Source organism: Cyprinodon tularosa, unplaced genomic scaffold (assembly GCF_016077235.1).
Source record: "Cyprinodon tularosa strain WSP-4 unplaced genomic scaffold, ASM1607723v1 ctg619, whole genome shotgun sequence".
NCBI lineage: Eukaryota > Metazoa > Chordata > Actinopteri > Cyprinodontiformes > Cyprinodontidae > Cyprinodon > Cyprinodon tularosa.
This window is the reverse complement of record NW_024039362.1, coordinates 64814-77942: the sequence shown is the minus strand read 5'-3', so window position 1 is coordinate 77942 and position 13129 is coordinate 64814. Positions and strand designations below refer to the sequence as shown.

Sequence of the window (13129 nt, the reverse complement as noted above, 5' to 3'; positions counted from 1 at the left end):
TTGAAATTAATGTTTTTCTCTCATTTTCAAACATAAATCATCTTATTCCATTTTCAAATTGTCTAACTTAGCTGCTCAATATTTGTAGGTCATTTTTTGCAGTGTATGATTGAGTACAGGGCCCATAACAGGGGCCAGGACCAGTTCTGCACAGGCTCTGGCTCTGGTAAATTCAGGAAAATAGGATTCTAACTTAAAGATCCATCTGTTCTGAGGACAGAGGTGTCAGTCGGCTCATTAAACTATATACTATGAGTCGACTGACAGAGGTAAAAGGTCAAACAAAGAGGAGATTTAAAGATATAGTATGCCTACATAATGACTCTTTAATGTTGCTCTCTGTGGAGAAATCCTAGAGGAAAAAGTCCAGAAATTAATGTGTTTCCTTAAATCCATATCAACTTGAGTGCCCTTTGGACATGTTAATCTCTTTTTTTTTTTTTTTGGCCATGTTAAATGTTTACACCTAAAAAAAAAAAATATAAAAAAAAGTAACAAACAAAAAAAGGAGTGTAATATTTTTTTTTTTTTTGCTGAGTTGCTAACCAGGTAAAAACTTCTCCCTAAATTTGTTTTTTGAAGAGGCTAAAAAAAGGTACTAGAAACTTTTTTTTAAAATAATATGATAATTTCTTCTTCAAAATGAGAATAAAAAAAAAACAAAAATAATTTCCTCTCAAATTCCTAAAGGTCATATTTGAATCAAATATACAACTACATCTGTGAAAATAATACAGAGTGGATCAAAGGCAAAGAAGTAAAGTGAAATAGAATTTTACAAAAAAAAAAAAAGAAAGTTTTGCAGGATACATTTGATATATAGTCAATATAAAACTTTGAATTGATATTAAAGCAGGACATCAGCAAACCCCTAAAGCTTGCGCCCCACAATGCCCAGCACCTTTAAAGACCTGTTGGTGGACAAACAATAGGACTACACTAACCCATCTATTCAAAGTTTTAAAAGCATTACGCTGGCATATGGGACAACATGCTCAGTAAGGGGTTAAATACAGAGAAAACCACTCATCTAGGGGCATCTAACAGAGATAGTAGCATTTGTACTCGATTGTTGCCCCCATCAGAAGACAGAACGATGCTCTTGTCTGGCACTAATAACAGCCGTGACCTTGACCTCAATTGGGGCAGCATGCCTGTTAATTAAGTGGCCCTGAGGGGCCAACAGAGAGACACATAGACAGACATGAGGCATCATGCAAGTGCATGCATGTAGTCACCTTAACACACACACATCCCAGTGTAATTTCCTGTAGGTTCCCACTAATAAATGTGGCTCTCTGGAGCAACTCGACCCCAATCCAATGCGCAGACATTCACTTTATTTAACAAACGCCCACACACTCTTTCCTTCATACACGCTCTGTGCTAACTCTGCCTCTCTTCCCTTATCTAGTTGCTTGCTCTCAGCAATCAGTCTGCGGTCCACCGGTAATAATGCAGGCATTTAATAAAGCCAACACTACAATGGAATAAATAATGTTCCAGAGAAGATAAGCCCTCAGGCACAAGGGGCCGTCTCTAGCTGGCTGCCAGCCATGTACAGCTGAGTGCTGACAGGGCAGCAGCATATAAAGGGCAGTTCTCCGTGTATTGTGGCAATTTCATTCAGTGGATACATATATCATAGCTGACATCAAATTTTAATAACTTTATCTTGGAAACCCAGACTGATGTGATACAACTCCGCGTCCCAATGGCATAAATTAGATAGAACTGTCATTGAGACTCAAAATTGGGGAAAAAAAAGATGTATATATTTAAATACAATAGTAGCCTACAGAAAAAATTGAGCAAATAATTTAGACAAAAAAAAATCACATTTTATGTTACAGCTACAAACCGATCCGACTGTGTTAAACCATTAAAGGGTGAACAAATATTGAAATGCAGATACCATAAAGAATGTTTATTTCCTTCAACAAATCTGGTCATGAGGATATTTGCTCATTTTAACAGGACCTGTGCATTTATAGAATAGAAGTTAACAACAAAAATTAAAGATAACATACTTTTTAAACATGATTAAAATGTTATCCAAACCTTGCTGGGAGCAAATAAAAAAAAAACTTTATACTTATTCCCTGTTAAAATGTCTAAAATGACATACTGCATAGGGGCGATTCTCCAACTATCACATGAAAAACAAAAACCGCTTGTCATTTATTATTTTTTTTAATCAATGCTGCACTTACTTAACACAAAGAAACCAATAAATAGTTTATGATGGATACTTTTTTTTGATATCATAAACAATATATTTTTCTATGGAGTGTTTTTCCAGATATGTCTTTTTTCCCTCGGTCAGGTTTTGGACCCTCAGTCCCTCATAAAGCAGAAATTACATTTAATTCAGCTGTCACTAGTAGAAATACTTTGCTACTTTATCTAAGTAGAAATTTTGACAATCTTTACTTTACTGGAGTTATTATTTAGACAACTATTTACTTCTACTCCTTACATAGAAAAAAAGATCTACCCCTTACATTATGAAAATAGTATTGCTAGTTCTGTTAAGCTCATTTTAGTGATAGCCTGTTGGTATTTAAGAAATATTAAACGCCATCAAAATAATGTTTCATCCAGAAAATGTATTTCTTTGTGGTTGGACTCGATGCTGCACCAACTTATTTGCTACAAAACAAAATAAATATTTTTTCAAGTTAAATTTGACAGTTTTACCATTAGTTATAAAACTAAGAAAATTAAATTATCATCCAGAATTGTAGAAAATTTCTATTTTATTAGGGTAGTACAGTAAAGCATATGTCCTTAAAATGTTTTCATGCATTACTTTTACTATCATAACGTAAGTAGTTTTAAAACAGGTATTTTTTTTTTTTACAAAAGTGTTTAAAAACAGTAGTATTTATACTTCTACTTGACAAATAAACATTAATACTTTTGACACTTCTGACTTTTATTGACAAATTGAACAGAAATTCATAATTTTAGTGTAAAATATCATGTGCTTGAAAGATATTTCAAGCATTTCATTTCATTTTCATGAAAAGAAATCCTTAGGGTAAAGTTTTGCAAAACCAACAGAAGTTTGTTAGTAGTCACTTCCAAACACCTCATGCTTCCTTTGAATGGTAAAACAATGAGCAACATAACATTTTTTATTGTGTATTTGGAGTATATTTTATGAGTATATTTTATATTTTAACTGTAAAACAGAGATTAGCATGCCAATTTGTCATGAGATTGTTTAAAGAAATGGCAAACATTCTCAATTGCACAACATAAGTTTACATACATTGGTTAGAACGAAAGCTAAAAAACAACATATTGTTTAGATAATTTTTCACTTTTGTTGTTTGGTATAAAAGTTGTTTTTTAATTTTTTGTTATACATATTAAAAAGCTAACAGATTGAAGCAACAAATGTTTACTTGGCACAAGGCTTGTAAATGAATATGAAACGTTGACCTAAGTTTATTACAGTAATGCTGTAATCCGGCTCATAAATATTGAGAGCAGGAAATTAACAGTGTGCACTGCACGTGGATTTATGGCATGTTTTAAGATACTTATTGAAGCAGAGACTCTGCACAAAAAAATGAAGAAAAAACTATGGTTTGTCTCTTAGATTAATACAGATGAAGATAAAACTATAAACAACATAGACATACACACAGACATGAAAAATACATTTCTGAAACAAAAAAAAGTGAATCTATGTCTGTTGAACCATTTCTGTTATCTTAATCAAATGGAGTTAACATTCCAATTAAAGGTTGAATTTAAAAAAAAAAAAGTAAAACAATATAACATTATTTCAAGGATCTTTTTGGAATCACTCTATATCTCATTATCTATACAACAAATGTGATATTGGCATTCTCGATGTCTCTTTCAGCAGAATCTAACAGTCGAGGGAGAAAGACTTCAAACTAGCATAAACTGCTGATATTAAGGGTTAAAGCACAAAGTACACGTTGGCCTTTCAGCTTAATACCAGGGTCAACAGTAAAGGACGTGTGTGTGTGAGAGAGAAAGAGAGAGAGAGAGAAAGAAAGACAAAAAGCTGGCTCGGCCATAAATCCACCTTCAGCCAATCTAATTGGCCATCACCATACATCACTTCACGCCTTTCTGTTGCTATTAACCGTGAACCTGCGTCCTCTCCGGTACTTGTGTCATATAAATAACCGACATTGCCGCTCCGCAGGATAGTGTCTGAAGCACAAGCAGGGTTAGAGTGGGACAGAAAGCAAAATGTTTTTTTTTGTTTTCCTGCAAATGGCAACCTTTCTGAAAAGACATTTGCTTGAAGGGTTTTGGCCTTTGAAAACACGGACTGACAACAGTGAAACAAAACAAACAGAGCAACAACAAAAATAGCTCTTACAGAGTTGATAGGAATGTACATAACATGAGGAGTAGCGCAGAATAAATCTAAGTGCATGTCTATGAACGAGATTTTCATTGAAAATTAAATTTTAGTGGACCTGGAATGATTTCAGAAAGCAAAAAGTTTGCATATTGGTTACAGTGATGGATTTCAAGCGTTTACAGTATTTGTACCTATATGAGACAATGAAATCTAGTTTTAATGAAAAATCCATTATTAAAACTAACAATAATGCAGTTAGTGGCACCCCTACGTGGACCGTCATAAATCCATTAAAGATCACTGCTAAAGAGGGAGTGCCATTCATGGTCCATCAGACTATATTAATAGAAAGCTAAATGGAAGAAAAAATGTGATAACAAAAAAAAAAAGGTGTACAGGCATCTGAGGTAACTGTAGCGCTTACAGCCTTTCAAAGCAAAAGCCCATTTGAGAGTTTGAAGGGGCATCATGGGATTTGGAGAGGCAGCTGGACTCTGCACTGTCAGCCATTAAATAAAGACAAGTTTATACAAACTGCTGCCGTGCTTGTGTTTACTTACTCCAAAATGGAGACACCTTAAGAGTTGTAGAACCATGATGACCATGGATTAAGCAGATTAAAAGGACTGTGGTACTCGTTTGTTCTTTCTAGATCAATGGTGTCTTTGCAACATGGTGAAATCCAGGGCGTGGTTCAAGTCAACATAGGAGGTAATTTCTCTTCATAAGCACGGATATGGATATGAAGAGATAGCAAAGGCATGACGCATTTCTAGAGACACCACTGGAAGCATCATTTACAGGATTATAGAGATAGGGACACAGTGGAAACACTACCTAGACAGAGAGAGGATGCTATTGGCGAGTGCTGTCCAGTCCCTGAGGCGAGAGGTGGAAAAATATCTGCATGTGAGATCTGAAGAACAATGGCAGAACTTATCAGAGGGAGGACTCCAAAGCACAAGAAGAGTCGACTCCAATATGCCAGAAACCATGTAGATAAACCACAAAGGCTTTGGGACACTGTTCTCTGGATGAACAAGACCAAATTGAAACTCATTGTGCCTAAAGATTAACAAAACATCTTCTGGAAGAGAAACAGGTCTTACGCAAAAAGAATACTTAAAGCATGGAAGGGTTCAGTCGTCCTGTGTGTGTGAAGAGAAGCCAGTGTACAAAGTATCATTAATTAAATTATGTACCAGGAGACATAAGCTTCATGCAAGAATCGTTCGTACAACAAGTGTGGAAAGTCGTAGCCCTCCCAATTATATGGAGCCTCATGTTGCATTACTGGGGGCGTTAATATTGCAGAGGTGCATTTCTCGAGAACACGCAATCACTTACACACAGGTTGACTGCATCACATTTCTGAGGATCATTTACTAAAGATAAGAACCTTTAGATCTCATGTGGCGCTTTTGGAAAAGCTCATGGTAGGAGACAAAGTAAGAGAAATGTACGACAGAAATACGACACTTACCCCGTTTACACTACCCTTAAAAAACTGAGCTGAGACCGGTCCGAGCTCAGTAACTGAGATAACTTGTCGTGTGTGAACGGAAACAACCTGAACTGAACCGAGATAGACATAACCGGACCGCGCTAACTGCAGACCAGTTCCCGAGGTGGGTTCGGCTCGGTTTTTTCCTGGCTCGGTTCTCTGATAACAAGAGCGCATGAGCAGAACGCGTCATCGCCGACTGGCTGAACATGCCGATTCACACTCCACTCCAGAAAGTCGGCTTCCCAAAAGCCGACTTTCTCAAGTACATCCGCGCAAGGTTGCCGTCTTCGCCTGACCCACCGCAAACACGGAAGTACAGCAATAATAATCAAGCATAACTTTCTGAATGTGACGGGCGCCGCCATTTTGATTTGCTTGATTCCCTCCTCCTTCGTCTTCTTCTTCTTGGGTTTTACGGCGGTTGACAAACAGCGTTTGGTGCATTACCGCCACCAGCTGCTTGAGTCCCTCCTTCAATCCTAGCAGTAATACCTCACATCGTCACTAGGAGGCGAGGAGTCAAGGAGTCGAGATAACCGAGATAAGTGTGACGTGTGAACGGTCGTCAAAACTGAGCTTGGCCTGGTTACCGATCCAAGCTCGGACCGGTCTCGGCCTGGATCGGTTTTTCAAGGGTAGTGTAAATGGGGCTAAAGAGTCTGGAGGCCTGCCTAAGGTCAGCTCTTAAAGACGACTTTCCACTGGGTTTTAGAGGTTTCCCTGCTTCAGCACAGCTGATTTGCATTGACTTTGGGCAGGCCTTGAAGGATGGAGCAGTACAGTGAGACCTGTTCTTAGGTTGGTCCAGTGTTTAGTTATCTATAAGTGGATTTTAGAGCATGTCATAACTCTCCATATGGAAGACCTTTTATTGAGATGTTTTAATATTTCACACCTGGATGACCAGCAAAGTCCCCTAACCTAAACACTGAAGAAACCCTATGATTTGATATCCCAGACATGCAGATTACACCATGTTGTGTCAATGAAGAGATTCAGGCAAAAGGAGCCATGAATGATTACTGCTATGCTAAAAATCCTTTTACTTTTGTCACATAAAAGAGGACAGATTTATCTTGAGAGGTTTACATTAGTTTTAAATGCCAAATATAGGAGAATAGGCACAGGTTCTACATGAAAAAATGTGACAATATTAAAATGCATCTGGGTCTTTGTGGATATTATTAACACGACTAACCGGCAGACAGCCACTTCCCTGTGTCAAATGGTGTCAAGATTTAAGCCAAAAACAAGATGAGCTTCTTGAAAAGTGAAATGATCAAAAACCCAATAGCTTTGCTGAAATTGAAATAAAGATGAGGTTGAATGTAAGGTCAGTATTTCAGATTGCTTGGGATAAAAGGTGTGAGGAGAGAGAAAAATAATTGTCTATTCTCTTGTAGAAGTTTCAGGGATGACACTTAAAGCTCAAAAAAATAAGTGACAGATGTAGAGTGCCATACGGTCAGAAGGCAAGATATTAAACTCATCAGATGGAGAGTCGATAACAGCAGATTGTAATAAAGGTTTATGATATGAAGAGACCAGCTTAAGTTTATATCTCAGACTAATGAAACCCAACAATCAAAGCCATTTGATGTATTTTTATTAAAAGAAAAATGACACAATCTTTAATTATGCAGTACATTCCTAACATCTGGGTAAAACTATTTAGGAGTGGTTTAGTTAGCCCTCAGCCTTTGTACAGTCGTATGGTTTCCACCACTGTGCAAATTGAAGAACTTTTTTCCTCTGATCATCAAAGTTCTCTCTAATGGGCTTTCTCCAGCGCCGTGGCTCCAAGTCCATCATGCCCCCAACGACTTCCTGTGATGGAGAGAGGGATAAATCCTTTCACTTCTTGCTCATGACTTTTAATGCAACTCAATTCAATGTGTTTTATTCATATAATGCAAATCTGAAGACAAACTAATCCAAATCCCAGAAATATGGAATCAGAGAAATCTATTCTTAATCCCCATTTATGCTATACTTTTGAAACTGTGCTGAGAACGGCCCGAGCATGGTAACCGAGATAACTAAAATTCAATTGACCCGGACACAACCAAACCATATTAAATCTTGTACTAGTTCATCAATATAGCTCGGCACGGTTCAGTTGTGGCTCTTTTCTCTGATAAAGAGCAAATGAGCAGACCAAGTCATCTCCTATTTAAAGTCAGTTGACTCATTTCATGGGTTTTCCGCAGTGTCCGGCTTTGCACTTCACAGATCTCTGCACTTGTTCACAACACTAACTTCTTCACAGCCTATTAACATTAAATGGCATCAAAAGAGCGTGGTGCAACCTGGGATGATGTCGACGCCCTCATTGAAGTTTTGGCGGAGGACGCTATCCAGGCACATAAGTTCATTATTGTTATGGGCGCAACCGTTTTTGTTTGCGCAATGCCCGCCTTGAGAGCTGTAGTATCATGGACCGCCAATAAGAGTCGAGGAACTGTGCTAGCGTGATGTGTAAATGGTTGTAAGAACCAAGCTCGGCACGGTTAACTGATCCAAGCTCAGTCCGAACTCGGCACAGATCGGTTTTAGAGGGATAAATGGGGCAATATACAAAGGTTCAAATTCAAGAACTTGGTATCAATCTTTATTGTTATGGTCACTAAAAAGGACTTCTGGATTATGTTAAGGCACAAGTGTAAACCCCTGCCTACCACTCTGTAATTGGTCCGGTCAGTTTTAGGCCATATCAAGGCAGAGGTGGGAGATATGGAGCCATCAAGTCATCTCTATGTCATGCATTTGTTCTGCCCAGCTACTGAACCGGGTGAGACCAATCTGCAGAACTGAATACACTGTGCAGACTGGACTCACCTCTGCATCCACACAAAGCTAGGTTTTATTTAAATACAATAAACTTCTTTGTTAGTTAGACGTCCTTTTAAGGAGAAGCAGCCAACAGATCGACTACATTTAAAACCTGCTCCCAGAGAGGATAATGTTAAAGTTACGCCCTGCGGCATTCACTGCCATATTGCCCTTGTCCACATAACTGCTTACACACCATAGGGACGATCAGGAGAATCGCCAACTGTCAACCAGACCGTCTCAGATTATACTGTTTCTACCCCATAAAATGTAAAGCTCTGCTGCTCCGGTGCAAAGCCGCCCCTCCAGCTGCAATGCCAAGCCAGACTGTAATAATTTAAGGCAAACTCTGATTTATTCTACAGTTTGACTATACCTGAAAACATTACATTCTGTATTTCTACATACATATTTCAATATTCTAAGTGTTTTATATTTTCAATGAGTGCTTTTAGAAATTGTTGCTGTATCGTGTGCATTCTGAGCTGAATAATGACAACAATTATTAAAATTATGTTTAACGGTATAATACAACAACCAACCTTGCCAAAGTAATGAGGAAACTTCTGTTCATTTTCAATCACATGGGCAAATCCTCCCTGCAATCCAAAATCTACAGCAAAGTACGGCAAACCCCGAGGGACCTAGCAGGACAAAACAAAACAAAAAAGTTCAAGCTGAAAAACATGGTCAGAAGTTATCAGAAAAGCAGATGGATACAAGAAGGAAAAATATGTACAGCTCTCCGGATGTCTTTTGAAGAGAGGTCAACAAGCCTCTTGTTCATGGCCCACTCTTCATCACACTCCAGAATGGCTTTCTGAAAAAGAAGAAGAAAAAATATTATACCTATAAACCATTCGAAGAGCAAAGATTTGCCCAAATGAATTAAAATTTATGAGGTTTACACAAACCTTGAAGTAGATGGGTGCCATGTCACCCAGCTCCCTTGGCAGAGGGATGCACTCTAGGACCATGTGTTGTTTTCTGCGAGGGTTCATGTATGTTTCCATAAACACACAGTCAAGCTCCTGGGACTCAAACATTCGCACCAACGTACGCCGGAACAGCTGCAGAAAGATAGACTTAGATCTTTAGGATCATGCAGTGAAAGAAACTTTGGGTAGTCATAGACTCTGGTAGTCATAGACGCATAACCTGTATTTCTGACCACACGTCCTCATCTAATCCAGTAGCAGAAGAGTGATGTTGAAGAGGACAGATAAGACAGTGGCCTTCAGTCAGTGACACTCCTGCAGGCAGGCTCAGGTATGCCTGCATAAAAAAAAGGAAAACACAGGAAAATGACACAAACACACTGAAACCAAGCAATAAATATACAGCTTTAAGCCTTATATCTAATTAAAGACATTTATTTGGACTGTTTACCCATAAATCAACTGTTTTTGTTGGTTAGCTGTAAAAAAAACAAATGTGTTATAAAGCCGTCTGCATTTCCAAGGCATTGTTTTGACAATTTAAGGCACATTTGTTGAAATCCTGCCAATTTGTCTAAATCTGGTACCTTCCTTGGATTAAAATGGGATTACTGCATCCGTTTTTTTTTCTATTGGCTTAGCCGGGGCTGTGACCTCACCAAGGGAGAACAGACATCAGCAGCTTTATGATGGACAGCTGCTCTCTCCCCCTTTAATTAGGAGTTTAATTATATTATTTTCATCATCCTTTGTCACTGCAATGTACTTTTCTCTGTGTTTTCCTCTTATGTTTTATTCATATACAGCTTTATAAACTGTTATGTTAATTGTGGTATAAACTGAAACTTGAATCTAACAGCTCTTAAGGCGCACAGATGGTCAGATATTTTTATAATAGAGAATTTAAACCTAAAAGAGGAAAAGTCATGACAATGCCAGATCCCTAATTATAATAAATATTAGTTTTTTTAAAGCAAAAGTTTAAAAATGATTTATTTTCAGGTGGGCCTTTGTAACTCACCCTTATGCCCTGCATTTGTGGCAGTATGCTCAGAGTCAATCCTCTACTCTGCGTTTAGCTCCATCCATTTTCCCATAGACTCTAAACAGCTTTCCTATCCCTGTTAAATATTAGTATCTCCACAGCATGATGCTGCCATCCCCATGTTTCATTCTAGGTCTGTTGTGTTCACACTAAATTTGCAGGGTTAGTCTGACACAAATAATGTTGTGAATAAAAGCCAAAAAGTTCCCACTTGCTCTCATATTTCCAAATGTTTGGTCTGTCCTCTACATGCCTTTTTTTGTTGCATCATCCCCAAAGAAGAGATTATCCAACCGGAGTTGAGCCCTAAGTAGCTCCTCGGAACTGACATAGGTCCCTTGGGTGGTTCTCTGGTGTTTATAAGCTAAGATCTGACAAGATTCAGGATCTATGTTTGCATCAGCAAAAATTACTCTGCTATCCTGCAGAACAAATTACTTGGCAAGCAGCTTTTTTTCTATTTGCGTGACAATCCTCTACCAACAAATCCACTGACTGACATCAACTAAAAGGTTACTATAATAAAATGCAGGAACTCAAACCTAAGGGCCACAAATATGTTTGTATCGCCGCTTAATAAGCAGTTAATAAACCTTCCTCGGTACTAAAAAAGCTGAAGCATGTCCTACCTTGCTCCCTATAGCTATGATGAGATGCTTCTTCAGATCCTGGCTGCTGAAACAGTGAGGGCATTTATCCATGGAGGCAGCCAGCCTCCTGCTCTCTCCAACAGCTCTGCTCCTCATCCTCTCCTCCTCCCTGCCCTCGCCCTCCCGCTGTGCTGCACTCGACACAAACATGTCATCCAGTGTATAGTTGTCACCGTCCGTCTTTCCCATCATCTGGACAGAGAAAAACGACATAAAAAAAGAATGAGCTACCACAGTGATAATCAACTGTATTTTTCTCATGTTTTAGCAAAATTATTTTTAGAGGTTATAAAAAAACAGTTCATGTTTATTTATTTGCTGCCATAGAAAAATGAGAGCTGAAGCGAAAGTCACTTTACAGAAAAAAACATAAAACTAGATGAGAGCCGTTTTAAAATCGCTCATAATGCTATGGTTAAAAAGCAGGATGCAGTGTAACAGTTGACTCTCATCATTAAGGCAACAGGTTCAAATCTGAGTGTGTGAATGTGTATAGAGAGGAGTGTGTGATTCTCTGTGTAGGAGTGAGTGTGTGAGAAAAAGAGTTAAAAACTGGATTAGTTCAGTGACAGCGTAGGAGGGAACTGAGGCTGTGTGTATTAGTGACATACTGAACATAACTACACAAAAACACAGAGGATTTGGTTATAAATGACCGTGGAGCTGTTTGGTTTTTTTTAGGGAAATGCGCTTTCAGTCTGTCCTCAGCAGTTTGAGTTCTGCAATTGTATAAAGCCCAGCTTACCTTTTACTAAAATCGTTTGATTTGGAAGGAAGGAAGGAAGGAAGGAAGGAAGGAAGGAAGGAAGGAAGGAAGGAAGGAAGGAAGGAAGGAAGGAAGGAAGGAAGGAAGGAAGGAAGGAAGGAAGGAAGGAAGGAAGGAAGGAAGGAAGGAAGGAAGGAAGGAACCAACAAAGAAACAAACAAAGGAACGAATGAAGGAACGGACGAAGGAACAAACGAAGAACCGAAAGAGGAAACGAAGGAAGGAACTTATGAGGGATCAAACAAATGAAAAAGAGGAACCAACGAAGGAACGAACAAAGGAACTAATGGAGGAACCAACGAAGGAACGGACAAAGGAACTAATGAAGGAACCAACGAAGGAACGGACAAAGGAACTATTGAAGAAACGAACAAAGGAACGAACGAAGAAACAAACAAAGGGAAAAGCGAACACAGGAACAATGAAGTGACAAACGAACGACCAAATTTTCTGTTATAATTTTTAAACTTTAAATATCTAAATATATTTGCAGACTACATATACTAATAAAAAAAAAGCTAGTCCATTAACAATCTAATAGTAGGTAAACAAACGAACAAAAGCATCTCCATGCAGTTCGTTTGATCAAAAATAATCATCAGGGAGAGAGAGATGGAAAATTAGTTATCCATCCCAATAAACAAAAATGGATTCAGGAACATTTATTACTGAAAAACGCCAACGTCACAACAGAGAACCTGGAGGTTCAACAGACCAAAAAAATCATCCACATTTTCTTTTCCCTCTAATCTGAGACCAAAGCGAGCCACCTCTCCTTTGCTGCTGTTATTTTCCCCTTGCTTCTTCTTTGTTTGGTCTTCCATCTCTCTCCATGTAACTACAGCCTTCCCCCATAGAGCACAGGGGATGCACTATTACAACCAATCCAGCTACAATTGTGCTGAACGATGTAAGAATACGAGAACAATTGTAAGGGAAGAAGGGAGGACTGAAGGAAAGAAAAATGGAACAATAAAGTAACAAGTAACAAAGACTGCAATAATGTAGTAGAGAGAGGGAGGAAGTGGTTGCTC

General features: G+C 38.4%; 1 protein-coding gene across 1 annotated transcript in view; it reads right to left on the bottom strand.

Annotated features, from left to right (window-relative positions):
* Window positions 1–7453: 7453 nt before the first annotated feature.
* The window catches only part of cwf19l2 (CWF19 like cell cycle control factor 2), a 28299-nt gene continuing 22623 nt past the window's right edge, over window positions 7454–13129 (bottom strand). Inside the window, exons 14-19 of the mRNA XM_038307710.1 lie at window positions 11309–11521; window positions 9855–9971; window positions 9611–9766; window positions 9436–9516; window positions 9239–9340; window positions 7454–7691 (exon numbers count right to left, since the gene is read on the bottom strand). Of these exons, the coding sequence (XP_038163638.1) occupies window positions 7551–7691; window positions 9239–9340; window positions 9436–9516; window positions 9611–9766; window positions 9855–9971; window positions 11309–11521 (810 nt within the window). The 3' untranslated portion in view covers window positions 7454–7550. The remainder of the gene's footprint in view (window positions 7692–9238; window positions 9341–9435; window positions 9517–9610; window positions 9767–9854; window positions 9972–11308; window positions 11522–13129) is intronic.